Source organism: Brienomyrus brachyistius, chromosome 1 (assembly GCF_023856365.1).
Source record: "Brienomyrus brachyistius isolate T26 chromosome 1, BBRACH_0.4, whole genome shotgun sequence".
Lineage (NCBI taxonomy): Eukaryota > Metazoa > Chordata > Actinopteri > Osteoglossiformes > Mormyridae > Brienomyrus > Brienomyrus brachyistius.
The window spans coordinates 30,750,874-30,773,299 of record NC_064533.1 but is presented as its reverse complement, the minus strand read 5'-3'; the positions used below and the strand labels follow the sequence as shown (position 1 = coordinate 30,773,299).

Here is a 22,426-nt window from a genome sequence, read left to right as displayed (position 1 = left end):
TGCCTCTTCTTCTTTGGTTGCCAGCAGTAAGGGATCCGTTTGACCCCGTTAAAAATGCCGCCTGCTGTTGGAGGTCCTCCTGCCGTCACCCCACCCGATGGAGGTTGGGGCTGGGCCGTGGTCTTCGGAGCCTTCATCTCCATCGGCTTTTCCTACGCCTTCCCCAAGGCCACCACTGTGTTCTTCAAAGATATCCAGAAAATCTTTAATGCCTCTTACAGTCAGGTAGCCTGGATATCTTCCATAATGCTTGCAGTGATGTATGCAGGAGGTAAGTCCACTTTTCTTGTGTAAACCTGCTTCTTTGGCCTAGGTGTCCAGCACATGAAACGTTTCACGTGGTATCCGTTCACATGGGGGGGGGGTTCAACAGCGGTTATGCCAGAACACTGACAGTCAAGGTCATCTAGGTTCTTATTCTTAAGCAAGCAGGCAAGTCCTAATCAGGCTAAATAAGCAGTTTTGTTATCACACAAGGGATGGTTGTCTTCTCATTTAGTTTTGGAAGCTGGTCTGTACCCGTTTGGAGACCATTCAGCAGTGACTTTTGTTACATTGACGGTATTTACGTCTGCAATCACCCTCACTGTTTCAAATGAACATGTATTAAGTTTTTTGTTAAATAGAAAATTAGGAGTAATAAGAAGTATGTATGTGTGCTATACAATTTGGGAAGGAACGGTTTCTCACCGGCTGTATTTTGTACTGGTTCAGAACTGAGCTTTCATTTGTGAGGGTACACAGTTGTTTTGCCTCTGACACCTAGTCACTCACAGTTTACTGTGAGCTGTGTGTGTATAGTAAAGTATAAAAACACTAGTGCACACACGATACAGTAAACGATCTATTTCTGTGATAAACAAGTTCTTTAAAGCCTTGTTGTTACACCTAAACACTACCTTTTTAATATCAAATTTAAAAGCTCCCTCTTTGTCTAAGAAGTTCAGCTTAAGTACCTTCCTCTGTGGCGATACAGGAAGTTCCTTTTGGCACGTGAACCAGCAGCCTTCTGGTTGCTAACTCCACGTTGCTAATTGCTATGCTACCTACCTTGCCCAACAATGATTCCACATCCTGGTGGAGAATTTCTATTGGTGAAAGTTTTTCTTTGTAGCTGTTTTATTGTTTTTTTTAAGAAGTTTCTACAGCCTTTATTGAAGTATTTAGGCCTGGTATTCAAAGCTGCAGCTGGGCACTGTGGTCCATCATGGATAATCTAGTGCAGCCACAAATAGCAGGGTGACATTGTCTTGGTCAGGTATACTGGCTGTGTCACAGAAATATAAATTGTTGGAGAAAGCCAGTAAAGTGCGTCGCAAGCACTTACATATTTTTCTTTCGTTTGATAGCATTTATCCAGAGCTGCAAACCACCTAGTTCGTTTTTCTGATCCATGAATTTGCCTGCTTGTATTTCTTCTCACACAGTAAAATTCCAAAGTTTTTTTTTCTTCTTCTTTCTGTGATTATACTGTAAAATACAGACGCCTCACCATTCCACGCAGCGTGTTCCGACATCACATTGCCTCCAATAGCTACACCAGCGGTAGTCCTCGTGTCAGCCAAAGTTGCCAACTTTTGTCAGCTGGCTGGTGTGAGATTCTCAATTCGAGAATCTGCACACTGATTTAGATGTACGTAACCATTTCAATCATTGTAAATAGTCTGTGGGGTTTACAAACTACCCCCAATGCTTTTGTCGTAGCTAAATTTTGGTTTATAATGCAAGAATATAGATTTGCAGTAAGATTTTTGTTGCGTGAGCATGAGAGTTAGAAAGCGTGAATACAACACCGGATGTGTGAGAGTTGGCAACCCTGGTGACACCAGACATGCATGCTGCATACGTCATCTTAGCTTGTGAGTGGATGGCTTGTGTGAGCTACTGTGGTTTAAATGCTCTTGGCCTACTGTTGAGGGTGACTCCTTCACCTGTAATGGGTCACGCCCAACGGATTCATCGATCTGACAGACAGAAAATGCATGATGAGGCAGAGACACCTGGGGCAGACTCGACCTCCTCCCTTCTGTATTCAGTATACACAGGCCTCAACAGGCTTACCGTTCACTGCTAGCAGTGCTAAAGTACAGCTGCAACGTAGCACTGTGTTTACTAGACCACCGGGCCCACTTCCTTTGTCAAGGGCAAAGATTACCTGTCAGTGATCTTGTTCTTTCATGTCTTGCTGCCATATGTAGGCTTATTTTAACAGTTGATACCATAAGAGTTCAGTAAGCAAGCCTGTCAAAGGAAGGGATTATGATAAATCAGTTCAGTACAATGACACTGTACATCAAGGACACAATAGTTTTATATCTTGTTTGGCTAGATGACAGCTTTACTGTACACGCCTTATCCAGGCCTGATCTGGCCGTCCATCTCTCCTGAGATTTGTGCAACGTCATCTATGCTAACTTTCTGGCTCATCGTAGGTTTGTCTCATGCTTGCAGTGGACACATGCCGTAACCCCACCAAATCATGAAAACATTGAGCTCAAGGTCTACCTCACATCAGCAGACCTTTTGTACTGCCTCTATCTCTTTCTTTAGCCAAATGTCTGACAGAAGGTAAATATTTCATTAACAAAACATTCCACATCAGAATGGCTTTTTGAACTCAGCTCCAGAACTTCACCTATTGATTTCCGAACTGGAAAAAAGCCTGGAGTAGATATAATTGCATATTGCTTCAGGGACAGTAGCGAAGTGAGGCATTGTTTCAGTACAGTAGTGCCTCTTGCACTGAATATCCACCTTAATGGCGTTGTCTAGCTGTGTGGCTCATAGGGTTGGGGACAAGAGTATGAGCAAATGTTCGCAGGGAACATTAATATGTGATGGAACTTGAAGGATTAACTAACAAATTAATTCATTCTTGCATACAGTTTCTGCCTGAACAAATTGCATTATTTAGCCGTTTTTTAAAATGTAGCTTTATAACTGCTGGTCAGTGATCTAAAATGTTTTAATGAATTTACATTATTAATTATTATGTTCTTTCATATTTATTCAATTGTATTAGAATATTTGGTTAACTGGCTAGAGGACTTTTTTTTGCTGAAATGAAAAATAAGATTAAAGTAATGAACCACACATGGTGATATTATCAGAAATTAATGTTTAAGAGAGCTATTGTTATTACAGAAAGTTTGTAGAAATACTTGCGATACTTGGCTTAATTCCTGGCAAAAAATGTTTTATTCATGTTGTGGCATGAGTAATGATTGCCAGTCTAGACTTCTTTTCAAATTTAACATTATGGAAGTTAATTTTACGCTGAATGGTGTAAAATACTTAAACAGCTTCTAAATGGCAACCATTTTTTCATAGATTAAAAAAATATGTCAAGGTTCAATACTTCCGAAAATGAATAGTCGTTTTTATGCAATAAGTGTTATATCGTGCTATATTGGGCGGTGTGGCATTTCGGGGGTTAGGGCATTGTGCTTGTGATCAGAAGGTTTCTGGGTCAAAACCCTCAGGTGGCAGGGTGATGTCACTGTTGAGACCTTGAGCTTGGCTCTTAATCCCAACTGTCCAGTTCTTCTCCGTGATCGTCACTTGTATGTTGCTTTTACAAAAGTATCTGCTAAACACATGTATAAAATGAATTCATGCAATATTAGAAATTTAGTTGTACTCTGTGTAGTGGAAGCTCTGTGTCCAAATTGATTTTCATATATTTAATTTCATGTTAAATTTCTTGCTTGCGTTTTAAGTATTATTGTGCCGCATGTACGTATCAGGGGTGCAATAGTAGACAAAATTAGTTTTCAGTCCAGTGCAGAAATTTTTAAAATATGCTGAATATTACAATATTTATAAAGCAAAAAAGGAGTTGAAAATTTACCCAAAATAAACTATAGCCAAATAGAACTTATCTACCACGAGAGTCGGTCGTATAAGTTGGTGCCATCAGACGCAAGGCAGTGCCAACATATCAGTTGCTTTTGCTGGATATTGTCTCTGTGGACAGGGGCGTAGGAGCTGGGCGAGACATGAGACATGTACCCCCCCAATATTTTAAGTTCGATTCATTCATCCCCCCCCCAATAAAGACATTTGTGTTTTTAATTAAGTTGCATCCTCCCCATATCAAACTCCCTCTGGCGTTGTCTGCGTGATCCAGCATATTTCCATATAGTGAAATGCGAATGTCTTTTTTTGACCAGTTCTTATTCGATTTTCTTGTCCTCTCTCATTCTTGGTAACTTTCTCGCAAATACGGCACACTGTCTATGACTGTGTCAAACAGCAGAGATGGCAATGATTTTGGTTGGCTTGGAGAGCTCATGCAAAAACAGTGGCGGTAAACTTCATGATTTTTGACAAATACTAGATACAGTTGAAAAGGAACATTCTTTAAAATTGCAAAAACTGCAAAGTTTTGCTTCCTGTGATACAGTAAAAATGTTTTAGTGAAACTGTTTTAGCTTTTAGCTTGATGATCTCAACTAGACTTGGGCGGTATTGTGGTAATACAGTAATACTTGGTATTTTGGATGTTTGGGGGGGGGTGGTGTCATTTCACAAAATTTTATCACTTGGGACACCCCGTTCCCTTTCCGTGAATTTTATTGGTAAGATTTCAAAATACAGAAACAGCATTGCTTTTGAAAATTATGCGTTACAATATCCAGATGTATGGTGGCATGCACGGGTGATTTTTACCAGGGTTTATTATTTTTATTTATTTATCTATTTATTTATGTATTTACTTACACATTTATCAATATGAATAAATGCACTCATCTTGCACCCTCTGGAAGAAAAATTAGTCGCATATGACCGTATGAAAAATAGATACCATCCAGGCCTAATCTCAACTTAGCGGTCTTTGCAATGTGACAATCGTTCTTCTGATAACATTCAAATCTAGTTCTCTTACAGCTCTGATAATATGTATAACAATAGCATTACAAATCTGTTTGAAGCTATTCACATGAGTATGCTATTATAAGAAGGTATAACAAATAAGTATCTGTAGGAAATACTTTGCCCATATAGGCCAAGAGTTTAGAGGTATTACAGCTGTGGCGTATGTTGTTAATTTGCCCTATGAACATCAGAGACCGGAAAAACTGGTAAAAGGGTGGGGGACTGACGTCAGCAGCATACCTACGAGTGTGAAGATTTGCTAGGCTGTAGAAACTTCCTTAGAAAACTGTTTCTATTATTAAAAACCTGTGAGTGTTGCATTGGTAGCACTGAGCTGATTTCAAGTCCTCTGCCGGTTTGGTGATGGTATTGTATGTCCTACTTGATGTTGATTGTGGAAGGATTCAGGTTGCACGTTGTCAGTGATCCAAGCCTAGGGCAGTGTTTCCGAAGCCGATCTTCAGGGGCCTGCAGACAGTTGGTCTGCTCTTTTGTGAAAATATATACTGTCTGGTAGGGAGCTGAGATGACCAGCCGGGGGTTCCAGAGGACCAGGTTGGGAAACACTGGTCTAGAGAAATGGGCGGAAAGGAGTAGTAGAAGGATAAGCAGAAATCTGAGCATTAAAGACAGAACACACACACACACACACAAACAAACATAAACACCAGCACAGAACGCTGCATCAGTATTTCTGATTGAGGGAGCCTCGCCAATAGTAATGCGTTTGCAGTTTATATTTAAGTTCTGAGAATAATGGGACTTCCTTAAACCTATACATAAATGAATGAATTCTGTTTTGGTGACTTTCTGTGTTTTAAATGTAATTGTAATTTGTAATTGTAATTTGTAATTGTTTTTGTACATCATAAGGGGTCTTTTGAGCCGCACTTTGTCTGGTTCCTCACCCAGGACCTGTTTGCCTTGGGTGACCCTACCAGGGGCATAAAGCCCCAGGCAACATAGATCCTGGGATCATTGGAACACGCAAACCCCTCCACCACGATAAGGTCTCAGCTCCAGGAGGGGTACACGTCTGGACACACGTTTTCCCTCGCCCGGACGTGGGTCACCGGGGCCCCCTCCTGGAGCCAGGCCTGGGGGTGGGGCTCGATGGCGAGCGCCTGGTGGCCAGGCCTACACCCATGGGGCCTGGTCGGGCACAGCCCGAAGAAGGCATGTGGGTCCCCCCTCCAATGGGCTCACCACCTGTTGGAGGGGCTAAAGGGGTCGGGTGCAGTGTGAGTTAGGCAGTAGCCGAAGGCGGGGAACTTGGCGATCTGATCCTCGTCTGCAGAAGCTAGCTCTAGGGACATGGAATGTGACCTCTCTGGTGGGAAAGGAGCCTGAGCTGGTGCGCGAGGCTGTGAGGTTCCGACTAGATGTAGCCGGGCTCACCTCGACGCACGGCTTGGGCTCTGGAACCAGTCTCCTCGATGGGGGTTGGACCCTCTTCCACTCTGGAGTTGCTCACGGGGAGAGCCGCTGAGCAGGCGTGGGCATACTTACTGCCCCTTGGCTGGGCGCCGGTACATTAGGGTTTATCGTGGTAGACGAAAGGGTAGCCTCCCTTCGCCTTCGGGTGGGGGGACGGGTCCTGACTGTTGTTTGCGCTTATGCACCAAACGGCAGTTCAGAATACCCACCCTTTTTGGAGTCCTTGGATGGGGTGTTGGACAGTGCTCCTCCCGGGGACTCTCTTGTTCTACTGGGGGACTTCAATGCTCACGTGGGCAATGACAGTGAGCCCTGGAGGGGCGTGATTCGGAGGAATGACCGCCCGATCTGAACCCGAGTGGTGTTTTGTTATTGGACTTCTGTGCTCGTCACGGATTATCCATAATGAACACCATGTTCAAGCATAAGGGTGTCCATATGTGTACTTGGCACCAGGACACCCTAGGCCGCAGTTTTATGATCGACTTTGTGGTCGTGTCATCGGACTTGCGGCCGCATGTATTGGACACTCGGGTGAGGAGAGGGGCGGAGCTGTCAACTGATCACCACCTGGTGGTGGGTTGGCTCTGCTGGTGGGGGAGGAAACCGGTCAGACCTGGCAGACCCAAGCGTATAGTGCGGGTCTGTTGGAAACGCCTGGCGGAATCCCCTGTCAGGAGGAGCTTCAACTCCAACCTCCGGCAGAACTTCACCCATGTCCCGGGGGAGGCGGGGGACATTGAGTCCGAATGGGCCATGTTCCGTGCCTCCATTGTTGAAGCGGCTGACCGGAGCTGTGGCCGTAAGGTGGCCGGTGCCTGTCGCGGCGGCAATCCCCGAACCCGCTGGTGGACACCGGCGGTGAGGGATGCTGTCAAGCTGAAGGAGTCCTATCGGGCCTTTTTGGCCTGTGGGACTCCAGAGGCAGCTGATAGGTACCGGCTGGCCAAGCAGAATGCGGCTTCGGCGGTCGCTGAGGCAAAAACTCGGGTATGGGAGGAGTTTGGCGAGGCCATGGAGAACGACTTCCAGACGGCTTCGAGGAGATTCTGGTCCACCATCCGGTGTCTCAGGGCGGGAAAGCGGTGCAGCATCAACACTGTTTATAGTGGGGATGGTGCGCTGCTGACCTCAGCTCGGGACGTTGTGGGTCGGTGGAAGGAATACTTCGAAGACCTCCTCAATTCCACCAACACGCCTTCCAATGAGGAAGCAGAGTCTGGGGACTTAGGGGTGGACTCACCTATCTCTGGGGCAGAGGTCGCTGAGGTGGTTAAAAAGCTCCTCGGTGGCTGGGTCCCGGGGGTGGATGAGATCCGCCCGGAGTTCCTAAAGGCTCTGGATGTTGCGGGGCTGTCTTGGTTGACACACATCTGCGGCATTGCGTGGACATCGGGGGTGGTGCCTCTGGATTGGTAGACTGGGGTGGTGGTCCCCCTCTTCAAGAAAGGGGACTGGAGGGTGTGTTCCAACTATAGGGGATCACACTACTCAGCCTCCCTGGTAAGGTTTATTCGGGGGTGCTAGAGAGGAGGGTCCGTCGGATAGTCGAACCTCGGATTCAGGAGGAGCAGTGTGGTTTTCGCCCTGGCTGTGGACCAATGGACCAGCTCTATACTCTCGGCAGGGTCCTGGAGGGTGCGTGGGAGTTTGCCCACCCAGTCTACATGTGTTTTGTGGACCTGGAGAAAGCATTCGACCGTGTCCCTCGGGGAGTCCTGTGGGGAGTGCTCCAGGAGTATGGGGTGCCGGGCTGCCTTATAAGGGCTGTTCGGTCCCTGTACGACCGGTGCCAGAGCTTGGTCCGCATTGTCGGCAGTAAGTCGGACTCATTCCCGGTGAGGGTCGGACTTCGCCAGGGCTGCCCTTTGTCACCGATTCTGTTCATAACTTTTATGGAAAGAATTTCTAAGTGCAGCCAGGGCGTTGAGGGTGTCCGGTTTGGTAACCTCAGGATCAGGTCTCTGCTTTTTGCAGACGATGTGGTTCTGTTGGCCTCATCGGACCGTGACCTTCAGCTCTCACTGGAGCAGTTTGCAGCCGAGTGTGAAGCGGCTGGGATAAAAATCAGCACCTCCAAATCCGAGACCATGGTCCTCAGCCAGAAAAGGGTGGAGTGCTCTCTCCGGGTCGGGGAGGCGGTCCTTCCCCAAGTGGAGGAGTTTCAGTATCGAGGTCTTTTTCATGAGTGAGGGAAGGATGGAGCGGAAGATCGACAGGCGGATCGGTGCGGCGTCAGCAGTGATGCGGACACTGCATCGGTCTGTCATGGTACAGAAGGAGCTGAGCCAAAAGGCAAAGCTCTCGATTTACCAGTTGCTCTACATTCCTACCCTCACTATGGGTAGTGACCGAAAGAACGAGATCGCAAGTGCAAGCGGCCGAAATGAGTTTTCTCTGCAGGGTGGCTGGGCTATCCCTTAGAGATAGGGTGAGGAGCTCAGTCATTTGGTAGAGACTCAGAGTAGAGCCGCTGCTCCTCTGCATTGAGAGGAGCCAGATGAGGTGGCTCGGGCATCTAATCAGGATGCCTCCTGGACGCCTCCCTGGTGAGGTGTTCCGGGCATGTCCCACTGGGAGGAGGCCCCGGGGAAGTCCCAGGACATGCTGGAGGGACTATGTCTCTCGGCTGGCCTGGGAACGCCTCGGGATCCCCCCAGAAGAGCTGGATGAAGTGACTGAGGAGAGGGAAGTCTGGGCCTCCCTACTGAGACTGCTGCCCCCGCGACCCGACCTCGGACTAAGCGGGAGATGATGGATGAATGGATGGATTTGTAATTGTTTGTAATTTGTGCCATTCCAGGTCCCATAAGCAGTATATTGGTAAACACATATGGCTGCCGACCAATTATGATGATGGGTGGAATCCTTTGTGCAATTGGAATGATTTCAGCATCTTTCTGCAACGAAGTAGTAGAACTTTACATTTGCATTGGAGTTATTGGAGGTAAGTGTGAATAAATTACAATATATCTAGCCAAAAATTTCTTCTGAAGAGTAAGAACTGCACGTATATCTTGATAGATCAATATTATGTTATTTAATCATTATTTCCTGCAGGATGTTAGATGAGTTGTATCGATGTTCTACACTCTAATTTGTTCTACACAGCTAATTTCTTCGCTACACCTGCTTGTCTAATGCTAACATTCAACTGCTTGTATCAAGAATCCTGTGGCTAGGGCCCTAAGCATATGGCACACAGACAACGTCAAACAGTTCATTTGCTGTTCATCAAAGATTTAGAGTGGGTTGTGAATTTATTGGTGCCATCTCAGCATCTAGCATTTCAGAAACAACCACCCTCTAGGTGACACTGTGTGTAAACTATAGAAGATGTTGCAATAAACAAGACAGACCCAGTCAGTGCCAGATCTAAGAGCAGACACCTTCGGGGTGTGGTCAAACTCATAAAAGCCAACAGGAATGCTAGCAGTGCAGAAATGTCATGGACAAAACTAGAGGCGTAAAATGTAAGCTTTGCCACAGCATGAGTAGATTTTGATTTTGCGAGACAGCGATTTGATATCTATCAATATGTAATATGTATCAGTATTTTCAATACAGTGAAACAAGCTTAATGGAATTTAGTTGAATTAAAAAGGACAACAATAAGCTGAAATGTTTAATTTTTTAGATTAACACAGAATGTCTTGGGGGGAAAATCTATGAAGTACTTTAAAATAAAGTCTCAAAAACATAAAAATGTCTGCACAAGTAACATTTGACCTTGTATTTATACTATAACAAAAAAAAACTATTTCTGAATATGTATAGGTTACTCTCTGAAAAAGTAGAGACACTAAAGTACATAAAATATACTGCAATGTATTGGTCTCTACCCTACTAAGGCGAGTCTATAGATTGCTTTGTGTGAGAGTGTAACGTCATTATTTAATTATCTCCTTACTCGTACCTACCACTGAGAACACCAAAGTCAAGTCCTCAGGATTTTTTCTGCACCTCCAATCACCACGATCCGTTACAGGGCACACCAGGGAAGTGCTAACACTTAAGACTTTGGTATTTTGAAAATCCTGGCTACGGCCCTGATTATATGAATTGGTATTTGTTAATTGAGTCGATTTACATTGTATCATGGCCTTAACAATAGATATATCGATCAGAATTGATGAAGTGTTACACCTCTAGACCAGATTCCATAAACAAACTTTTCTGTCACCTTGTTGAATCCATCCATTGAAGATTTTCTTTATGCAAAAGGGGGTCCTCTCCCAGTACTATTGAGGTATGAAGTGGCCTCTGAATGCATGTTATACTGCCCATATCCTCTCTCTTTTCCTCTTCCAGGTTTGGGCCTAGCCTTCAACCTCCAGCCCGCTCTAACAATGATTGGCAAATATTTCTTCAAGAAGCGTCCGATAGCCAATGGGCTAGCTATGGCAGGCAGTCCCGTGTTCCTAAGCACGTTGGCTCCTCTCAACCAGTATCTTTTCAATTCCTTTGGCTGGAGGGGGAGCTTCCTCATTCTAGGTGGCCTTCTACTAAATTGCTGTGTGGCTGGGTCCCTGATGAGGCCGCTGGAGCCACCCCCTGGCAAAATGGAGAAGGATAGCTCAGCCACGGATGCTTCTGTGCAGAAGAAAGAGAAACAGACCGCCTGGAAGACAGTCAACAAGTATCTTGACCTCTCGCTTTTCAAACACAGGGGCTTCCTTATCTACTTATCAGGGAATGTTATTATGTTCCTTGGTTTCTTTGCCCCGATTGTGTTCCTTGCTGCCTATGCTAAAGACATGGGTGTTGATGAGTACTCCGCAGCTTTCCTGCTGTCCATTCTAGCCTTTGTGGACATGTTTGCTCGGCCATCCATGGGACTGCTGGCAAACACCAAATGGATTCGACCAAAGATTCAGTATTTTTTCAGCTTTGCCGTTCTGTATAATGGAGTTTGCCATATACTTTGCCCATTTGCGAATGGCTACAGTGGTCTAGTTGTATACGCAGTGTTCTTTGGTTTTGCTTTCGGGATGGTCAGTTCAGTCCTCTTTGAAACACTGATGGACCTCGTTGGGGCTCAGCGCTTCTCTAGCGCCGTTGGCCTGGTCACCATTGTTGAGTGCTGCCCTGTCCTCATAGGCCCACCACTGGCAGGTAAGGACTGAAGTTATAGTCTGCATTTGTTTTGGTTTGTATCATGAGTAATTTTATCTGATAATTTCACTTAATAGATAAATGAAGGTTTTGGTATGTGATTTCTGTATTTATTACACATGCATTAAGTATTATGTGCGTACTATAGTACAAACAAGTCTTTTGTTATTTATCTTGTTCGTTTTCTTAAAGGGGCCCTATTATGTACATTTTTACTGTTCGTAATTTATTTTTTGAAGTCTAGTTGAATAGATTTACATGCTTCAGTGTTCCAAAAACTCATTATTTTTCGCATGCTGTACATCTCTATTCACTCTCTATGTATCTATCTGAAATGCTCTATTAGAGCTCTAAGCCCCGCCCCCGATGAGTCCAGTGTGCTCTGATCGGTTATCTTGCCTGATTGGTCAGCTTTCCCTACACGTTCCACCCTCTATCTAGTAGTCTGTAGACAGATCATTGCAGGTAGACTGGCAATAAGGATTGTGTTACGAGGTGACCTCAACATGTTTCAAAGGTAAGGGCTGGAAACCCAACAAGGTGTTTCAGGCAGGTTAGACAAGAGTGGTTTCTGTGATGAGTTACTGCCTTTGTCAAGTACTTAGCAGACCGTTTACATGCATATAAAACTATCTGACACTAAAGGAAAGGGACAATCTGGAAAGGCATAATATGACCCCTTAAAAGATACATTGAAATGCTACAAAACAGTATTAAAAGAAAAATTTCTCGAGATTAAGAATATAAAAAAATGGACAAAACTATATTGATTTATATAAATGAGTCGGGGCTCAGAGAACCTAGTAATAGGACCTCAGTCGTCCTTAATAAGCCTCACTGTATTTGTTGTCGCTGTAATATGTATGTAATATGACACTCGGATTGGTCTGTCAACAGGCAAGCTGGTCGACATCACCAAGAACTACAAATACATGTACTTCTGCTGTGGAGCCGTGGTGATCCTTTCCAGTATCTGGCTGTTCATAGGGAATGCCATTAACTACAGGCTGCTGGACCGAGAGCGCAAACGGAATGAGCAGACCCAGCATGCCGATGGAGGTAACCAGAGGGACGCGGAAGGTGACCCTGAGGTCATGGATAACCTCTGTGACGACGCTCAGAAGGAGGAGCAACCCATGCAGCGGGAAACGAATATTTAAACACTTTCCAGTGTTTCGAGTGTCCTGAGGTGTTACTTCCCAATGGCGGGTGCTGTTCCCATAGTGCCCGCACGTAGGCTAATATATAGAAAAAACACTGCCAAAGAAATGGCAGGGTCTGTAAGATTGAGAGACATTTTATTCAGTGATGCTTTTAACTGCATTTTAAATGAAGCGAACGTACATACCTTGTGGTCAAGATATTAGCGGCTTGAGTTCAGTGATCCAGGTGGAAAGCCCTCTGCCCCTTTGCTTCCAGCGGCAAATTTTATTCTACGTAAAGTTCATGTTGCTAATTTCCTAAACCGTGTCTTCATATTAATCGGACTGAATGGTGATTGGCTAAAGAAAAGCACGGATTGCACCGGGCAGACAGCTGTGGTAGTGTTGTTGTAGCTTGTTTTTGTGGATATACGCAAACTATTGAAGTAACACATTTGGAATTCATAAGCAATATTATATCTTGAATTGTTAGCGATGTTTGTTTACTCATTTATTAGATCCTTGACAAAGGCAGCATGTTTAGATGTCTAACACCCTTAATCCCTTATATATGCCTTAAGTTAGAAGATATGACCATTTTTAATATGACTTAAATGACATAAATTTGTATGCAATTATTATACCCTGAAAATAATAGTGAATCGTATAATGTGAACATTTAATTAGCTGGAGGCCCAATTTAGACAAACCTTTTTTCTTTTCTTTTGCTACTTTTGAAAACTTCTCAGGTTCCTGCCTGTTGTTCGTAATGCCACAACGTAATGTGAATACATTTTTATTCACATTAACATTTTTAAACATTTTTCATTATTAGTTGACACTAACAGCATTTTAAGGTTATTTAAAGTCTTTATTAAACAAATCTTATTTATAATTTCCCCTAGCTTCTAGCAATAATATATTTTATGAGTGCAAATGCTTCAGGTCTGTGTCATCTCAAGGATGACAGTGGTGGTGTCTAACCAAGACTGAATTTAGGCTAAATTAGAACTTCCCAGAAACATATTCAACACATTTATAAAGGATGTGTGATGTTCTGATGACTGATATTACTGCCATTAAAGGCAGTTATTGTCCTTGCAGGGAAAATTACTGATCCATTTGTAAGCTCAACACATAATTATCATCTGAACAGTAGGACCAATTTCTAAACTTGTGTTGAGAACATGTCCAAATTATAAAAAGGAAAAACTTGAGTGATGTTTCTAAAATCTTTACGCTTTTAATACCATCTAGTTACAGAAAGTATTTTGGTAGTACAACAACCTGGGTAAATGGTAAATAAATGTAAAAATATGAAAGAAATCATGAAAGGTGATATTAGTACTTCACACGTGAGGATGAGTGCAGGTAACTTTTTGAGTGTGAGCCGCAGATACAAACCTGACCACGATATAATTTCAGAAGTGATGGAAATGCAACAGGAAACATGGCCTGGGAATTTCACTACGATTCATAATTTATTGCAGTTTGCCTGTGATATATTACCAAGGCATCACCTTCTCAGCCGAATCTCTTTACTTGAATCTTAAAAAGAATGTGTTTAAGAAGCTCTCACACCTGCCGACCATGTGTTTGAAACCAAATGGATGCAGCACAGTTGCTCCAGGAAAAGTACTCTCTTATCTTCTTCTAGGAGCGACAGTATTTAACATTTCTTCGGAATATTAAGAATGGTCACATGCTGTATGTCAGCAGTTATCCAAGATGAACTGAGGATTTGTTTTATTCAAAATATTCAAGCAAAACATTGTCTGACATTTCTCTGTGCCATGATTGTTCTCTGTAATGCTGTGTCACCTGTTACGTTGTCAGCACCTATAATTCTAAACTAACCCAAATGTGATGTTAGTAATGCTAAATTTTTATTTATTTTTTTATATTTTGTTACTTCAGATGTATGTTTCGTATGGCATATATATTCACTTTATTGTAAATATGCTTTTAATTTAAGAGCCACATGATATTGTAATCTTATAAACCATCATCCTAATTTTTTGATTAAATTTCTGAAATTACAGAAATGAAGGTTATTTATACAGGTAATTGAATCCCATTAGCCTTATTATATATAACATATTTGCCGCGAAACAAAGTTTTTAATCATTTAGGCATATTAACAACAACAAAGTGAAATATATAAATGTAAATACTGTAAGATAGAGAGGAATGGATGTCCCAGGTTTAATGAGACTTGTTTTGTTTGGGTCTACAGACACCAAGGTGCAGGGATGGGTGATGGAGGGGGGACATAATTTGGCATTTTTGAGGTTTGGTTACAAATAGAAAAGCTGTTTTACATTCTGCAAAAGGAGTCTAGTAGATGGGCATTGGGACTACAGAGGTCACATCAATAAAGGTATTTTTATTTTATTTTATTTTGTATGTGGTTAGGTGACTGAATTGCTCATCACCTAACAATCCTGGGGCATCCATGCTCCTCAATTATATTATACATATCGCATAAACTATACCATACAGGATGGCTCAAAAGTAGAGTAGCAGTTAAACAGTTGTTTCATGAATATCTTTATTAAAGAGTTAAACCATGCACACAATAAAATTGAAATAAAAAATTTCTACTATAACAGTGTTTTATAAATTTTAAAAGTAGGAAATTAAATGTTAAACATAAGCGTGAGATCGTGAACATTACAATCTTGATACAAATGTTGTGCACTTACAGTGATATTACTGTAAACTTACTTTTGAGCTACCCTACGTTATAATACATCTTTTAATTGTAAACAGGGTCAAAAATGTTAACCTCGTGTTTTTGCGATGGGCTTGAAATTAAAATTGAACGCTCAGTTTAACTGGGGTAAAATATTCCACGTAATAAAAACAACTCCTTTCTTTTAGGTAGTATTAATAGCACTATGTGGCAAGTAATCATTCGATTCAGATGTATATTTCTCCACACTTTGGGAAAGTGTGGTAGTTTTACAGGTTTAACGTTCAGTAAACTGCCTGTTTTATGTTTTTCTTGAAATGACAGGTAAAAGTATGCATTGAAAAATACACTATTAAGTAAGAATAGACTTGTAGCTAACTTCCAACACCAATCCACTATGTCATCTTATAATTATGTTTCAATGAATGCATGAATATGTTAAAAAAAAAAAAGTTAATTTGGTATCCTTAAAATAGTGCCTTATGAATATTTGAATTTAAATGGCTACATATATTTTTCACAGGTACCTGCTTGTGAGAGACACCAAATTGTAACATCATTTTTTTTTGTATTTAAATGTTTTTGTGCTTTTGATGTTTACAATATCTGTAGCCATAATTTTATCACATGTATGTTTTGAGTGAATGTTTCAGCATTAATTAGGGTCACATGGTGTGTAAATTAGGTATAAAGTTTAATTGATAGCTAAAAAACCATGTTGACGATGGATGTTAATTTGCTTTTTTGGTGAGCAATTATAATGTTGTAGTTGTTAATTCACTACTCAAAAAACGTATTGACTGAGTTTTAACTTGGTATAAAAAGTATTAACTGATTGCTCTAAACTATTACATGTTATGCAGAATTTTTACTACCTCTTTAAACTTCTCTGGTTTTGCTGGAGAGAAACTCCAGAAGCTTTGCTAGCAACATTTAAGCAATGGACGTGTCTAACTGAAGCAGTTTCAGTGCTACATTAAGGAAATTAAGTCGAATGCACATGTGAAGATCAGCCATTTCCAGTATTTTTGTGAAAATGTTTCTCATGTTTTGTTTTGAAATTTATTTCACCTGTTTTTCTGAACCAATACTAGGTGTAAAAAGCTATTTTTTGCACATGACAACCAATAATTATTTGTATTACAACAAATCTTCCTTGATTGTTTGAATTACTGTAATGGCGTAGCTGCATTTACGTCCATCATTATTTGAACGTTTTAAATGGGTTTTGATAATTGTAAATAAATGTTTAGCAGGACTATTTAAAAAGCTGCTATACCACACTCTATACATCAAAGTTCGAGAAACAGCTTTCAGAGGGTCAGGAAGGGTATTGACTTCCACATCGTTCATTTAATTAGCTCTTCTGCTATACTAATCTAGGTCCCTCTGAGACTGAATGGAGGAATTCTAGAAATAGTTACTGACCCCAGAATGATCCTCATCCATGATTCTTTCGTCAAATGTTATCTCTCTTATTCAAAGCCACAGAGAACTGATTAATATGCAAGATCATCTTCAGGGTTGGACAACAGTTAGTCTCATCTCTTTTAGAAAATGCTCGTAAGAAAGATTACCTTCTATTTTTGATAAGACATAAAGTTTAGGTCACGCGAGCCTTTAGACATGTCGAAGTTGCTGAAGTTCTAGGCAAAAGCAGTTCTATGTAAAAAAATTCTTTTGCCATTAATACATGGGGCATTCTGACGGATAGCTGGAACATTCCAGATGTTCAATAAACCACAGCAGAATTAATGTGGTTTGCATCATCAGTCTTATACTTTGAATAAAACCCAAAGTGTTGATTTATATTTGAAATAGTTTGCTGAAATATACTGTTTCTCATAAACTGGATGTATGCAGGGCAATGTAAATAATAACATGCACAAGGGTAATTTTATTTCAGCAGGCCGATACTAAAAACTGGACTAAAACAGGGAATTAGATCAGATTCATAGCATGCCTGCAGACATGAGTTCAAGTGAAATGGGACATCCAGAAGAAACGCATGGGGAATGGGGCACTTAAAACAGGAGGAAAATCAAGCCGGAAGATGGGAATCCATTTGCTGCTTGTGGTACATGGCAAAAAAAGGCCAAATGTAAGGTCTGTAAAAGACGCAGCGGCGTAGCTTTCAGGGAATTGAACCAGAGGGGGTCTCATCAAAAGGGCCAAATAGCCAGAAGCAACACGCAGACTAACGCTGCTCTCAAGGGAACAAAAGCTAACCCTCTTCAATAAAGGGGAACGCCTGGCCAAACCCTCAAGGCAACACAAGGTCCCACTGATGGTGAAACCCAGATTGACGGATCAAGAAATGTGCTGCCATTACAGCAAGTGATCCAGTACCCTCAGCTTTTTAAATGTGACTCTAGCATAACCATCTTGCTGGCTAAAACTAAAACTTACACATATGTTCGATACATAGAAGTAAATGTAAAATTCAAGTAAGCAGGCCTAGTGAACCTCGTGCTCAAAGAAGGGACCAAAGCAGAAAAGCCACATTACCGTCAGTGTGAAAACGGCCACAGGGCAGCGTAACTTGTCAGGTTTTCTTTCTGTTCTCATTCAATAGCTCCTTTTGCTTTAATATTAAATCATGCATGTTTATCTGTTGAATATCATTAAGTGTATCCTTAATATTTTGAATGTCTGCTCATTTTTAATCTGTCATGGCTTCAGTTTTTGGTTGCTGAAGGAAAAGCTCATATAGCTCAGGTCCCTGATGTTCCAGTCAAGCTGTTGCTTATTTGGGACCATTTAGCTCCGCTAGTAGACCAGTCCAGCTGGATGCCCTTTTTCTGCCAAAAATGAGCATCTTCTGTCTCACTCTTCAGAAATATGCCACTGGAAAATCTTGCATATGATGCGGTCTGTTTCGCCTGTACCTCGACATGTCGACATGTACCTAAGTGCCATGCTCCGGGCTGGCCTCTTATTCAATGTTTCCCTACAGCCTTGTGCTTCCTGAGGTAGGCCTTGTGAGTTTCAGTTTTTTTAATATATACACTCGTATATTTCATCTGCATTATGTTTGATGTGTTTACTGTTCATCGTTGGTTTAAGTGGGTAAGTGGGATGATCAAGCAAAAGGTTAGTGACAGAGGTTAATCCACATAAACTTATTTAATTTAAACTGTCACTGTATGCAGCTGGGGTGGAGAAAAATCAGTTCATTTATAAATCTTAAGAGTAGCGATGTTCACTTAAGATTTAGTTGTAAAAAATTTGTCAAAATATCAATTTAAACAAAAAAAAAAAGAAATGTCTGCAATGATTTGCATATGTTTAAAAACCACCTGCCTGATATTGTGTAGGTCCCCCTCTGGCCACTAGAACAGTTCTGACCCATCAAGGTATAGATTTCACAAGACCTGTAAGGTGTCCTGTGGTATTTGGCACCAAGTCATTAGCAGCAAGATTCTTTAAATCCTGTAATGCTAAGTTCACACTACATGACTTTCAAGGTCATCAAATCACTGTACCATTCACACTACACAACTTGTAATCTTGTAATCAGGAATCTTGAAGTTGTTGTGGTTTACACACTACATGAATAATCGGTGATAGGAGGTAACACTACAAGATCCTTCACCAGGAGGAATCCCCAAGAAGTCTGTCTCCAAACTATGTTTTGTCATGAAAACATATGTGAGAATTGGGAAATGACAGTTCTCCCATTAGTGTCAACGTGCTACAAATCATTAAAACACTTCCATCAAACAACAACATATGATCTTCATTTACAAATGTGTGGCAAATTAACCCTTGTATACATAGGATATATACATGCATATGTAAGCCACAAATAACAGCTTTGCTTGAACATTAAAAACAGTCACTAAACTAATTGAACTTTTTACACCTTTTTACACCTCTCCTGGGTTTCCCCTCACCCCGTGTCTTGCATTTTCATTGGCTGTAGCTCATTGCCAATTGCAACTTGGTCACAAAACATTTCACACTACAAGGTTTGGAGTTGGCGACACTTTCATTTAGCCTGATGGATACACTATATGGACAAAAGTATTGGGACACACCTCTCAGTTTCTGAATTCAGCTATATCATTCTGACCCATTGGCACTGGCGTATAAAATCAAACACCTAGCCATGCAGTCAGGTTTACAAACATTTATGAGTCATTCTGAAGAGCATAGTACTGTCATATTATGCCACCTTTGCTATAAGTTAGTTTGAGAAATTTCATTTCTACTAGAGATAGTCAAGGTGTGCGTGTGAGAGTGAATGGGGTGTGAGTGTGCCCTGCAATGGGCTGGCCCCCCATCCAGGGTTGTTCCCTGCCTCGTGCCCATTGCTTCTGGGATAGGCTCCGGATCCCCCGCGACCCAGTAGGATAAGCGGTTTGGAAAATGGATGGATGGATGGATGGATAGAGATAGTCAACTGTAAGTGATATTAAAAACTGGAAGTGTTTAGGAACAACAGAAACTCAACCATGAAGTGGCACACCCCAAAATGTAACAGTTGTGTTGTAGTACTCGAGACCGGTCTTAAGACCCCATTTTTGTGGTCTTGGTCTCATCGGACAGAGTGGTGGGTCTGAGACTAGGGATCTGTGCCAGCAACTGGAAGGTTGCTGGTTAGAACATAAGAATATAAAAAATGTACAAATGAGAGGAGACCATTCAGCCCATCAAGCTTGTTTGGGGAAAACTTCACTAATAGCTCAGAGCTGTTAAAATCTTATCTAGCTTTGATTTAAAGGAACCCAGGGTTTTAGCTTGCACTACACAAGCAGGAAGACTATTCCATACTCTAACTACACGCTGTGTAAAGAAGTGCTTCCTCAAATTCATTATAAAATGTTCTCCCGCTAATTTCCAAATCTCGTGAATGCCCAGAATAATTCTACTCCATTGGACCCTTGAGCAATTCAAGCAATTGCTTCATCCTGGGTATGATGTTAATCTACATACAACCTTAAAAGGAGGTCCTCCAACTTACAGGGAATAACTTGGGGGTTGGTGGCAGGATTGGCTCTCCAGCCCCCGGAAAAAATCTCACACTGGTCCATTTGGACTAGAGTGGTGCTGAGGTATCGCCCACGACATGGCTGTACTCAGGTTCTCATCCCTGAGGTGGTTTGTCATGTGGTCAGTGCGGCAACATGCTGTAATCAGCGCATGTTCCTTACCTACCTCTTGCTCTCATCTTGGAATCAACTTTATTTTCACTTGGTCTTGTCTCGATTTTGGACATAGAGAACTCGAGGTTTTTTTTCAAGACCAAGACCAAAAGTTTGCTCTCAATACTTTAAGTGATGTTAGACAATGGGAAATGATGTTGAATAAATAAGTTTGATATACATAAACAATTTACATCTTTATGTGGGTGCTTTTGTGGGAATATGGTCACCAATGTTGAGACCAAGCTTATGGTGAAAAAAAATTGTGCCCATGTCTGATGAAGGGCTGGGGGCTGAGACATCACATAAGGTAGCAAAATATTAAGTGATTCGGGCACATCATCTGGTGTGGGGATTCCATCCTTTTTCACTGACTGTTTCCTCTGTCCAGTACCCAGAGTTTATCATTTGTATGTGTTTGCTTTGTGTTTGAGACCAAACGTATGTAGGCGACATGTGTCGAAGTGGCATCCTCCTGTATGCCAAGACCCACAGTTTCCCAGCAGAACATTGCCCAGAGCATCAAACTGCCTCTGTGGCTCATCAGACCAGGCCACCTTCTTCCATTGCTCCATGGTCTAGTTCTGATGTAGCACAACTTTGTGACACTCATATGAAAATGTCGTGTGGCTTCAGATGTTTGTACATTTCCGTATTTGTTTGCACTTCTACCACTGGTCTTTGCACTTTGCCTAACCTGCACAAACATATGCATTCTGAACGCAATTATTCCTTACTTATTGTTCAACTCCCCATGTTGCTCTCATTTCTTTTTGTCCCCACACGTCCCTCCCCCCCTCCTCAGCAATGGTGGCACAAGAATTTCACTGTCTCCCTGAGTTCTATCATCCAGCGCCATTTCTCACCGACTCATTTTAAAAACCACAGTGAGAAACAAACCTCCAACTGGAGTCAAGATGGAAACGGTTATTCACTTTGTCAGTACTTGTTACTTTATTTTTCAAATTTCTGAAAATTCTCACTCAAATGGAACAATAGACAGATTTATTAAGCACATCATATTCTTGCTATTTTGTCTACTTGAGTGTCTGTGTCTTCCTATTTTACATTTAACAACATGCATGATTGTATGACTAACATATATAATACGGAATCTGATCAGTCTGGCATCCAAACCCTCAGATCCAGAAACAGTAAAAGCATTTAACCCTCATTTTTGTTAGGTAACCCTAATTTGGGTACTTAAGTTTACACAACATGTACTGGGGAAGTATGAAAAATGTTGTCAAACACACTTAAATTTTGTTTTTACTTGATATGAAGGCCAGGACGATCATGCGAACACATTTGGAAGTCTGTAAAAGTCATATCCTTTCTCACTCTTACCTTAGCTTTAGTTAGCTAACCCTAATTCGGGAAACAGGTTTACACAGCAGGCCATTGAAAAGTATGCAAAGTTATGAAAAGCAGCTAAATTGTGGTTTCCCAGGATACAGGGCCAAAGAACTATCATAAGAATTTATGTGGAGATTGAAAAAGCCATAAGCTTCCTAACCTTAACCTTAGCTGTGGGTGGCTGCTTTGGGGAAATAGGGTTGCAGAACAGGCCTTTGCGAAATATGAAAAATGTTACGAAACCCAGCTAAATTGTGGTTTCCCTGGTCACAGAGGCCCAGAACTTTCATAACACCCTTGCATATCTGTGAAAGTCGTAACCTTTCTAACCCTAACCTTAGCTTTGGTTGGCTAACCCTAATTTGGTCACTTGGGGTACAAAGGGGCACGAAACGCCCTGGAAAAGTATGAAAAATGTTCTAACCCAGCTAACTTGTGGTTTGGATATGGGGCCTCAGAACTCTCATAAAACACCTTTCGATGTTTGTGAAAGCTGTAACCTTTCTATTCCTAAACAATTATTTACAAGTCAGGGAGTATGCCACTTGACTGACATTTTAACACAAAGAGCACTGTACTTGATCCAATTCCTTTGTTATGTGGTGCGAGCAGAATCACCTGCAGCTGAACATGACAAAGACAACGGAATTGATTGT

The 22,426-nt window shown here is 41.8% G+C and overlaps 1 protein-coding gene across 6 annotated transcripts in view; it reads left to right on the top strand.

Moving 5' to 3' along the window:
• LOC125733714 (monocarboxylate transporter 2-like) overlaps positions 1–17,022 on the top strand; it is a 29,898-nt gene extending 12,876 nt beyond the window's left edge. For 4 of the 6 annotated variants that reach the window (XM_049006065.1, XM_049006070.1, XM_049006069.1 and 1 more), the window contains exons 2-5: positions 28–271; positions 9,119–9,262; positions 10,627–11,430; positions 12,328–17,022. In XM_049006065.1, the coding sequence (XP_048862022.1) occupies positions 55–271; positions 9,119–9,262; positions 10,627–11,430; positions 12,328–12,590 (1,428 nt within the window). In that variant the 5' untranslated portion in view covers positions 28–54 and the 3' untranslated portion in view covers positions 12,591–17,022. Of the gene's footprint in view, positions 1–24; positions 272–9,118; positions 9,263–10,626; positions 11,431–12,327 lie in introns of all 6 variants that reach the window. The other 2 variants (XM_049006064.1, XM_049006068.1) reach the window with 1 other exon arrangement.
• The last annotated feature ends 5,404 nt before the right edge of the window (positions 17,023–22,426 follow it).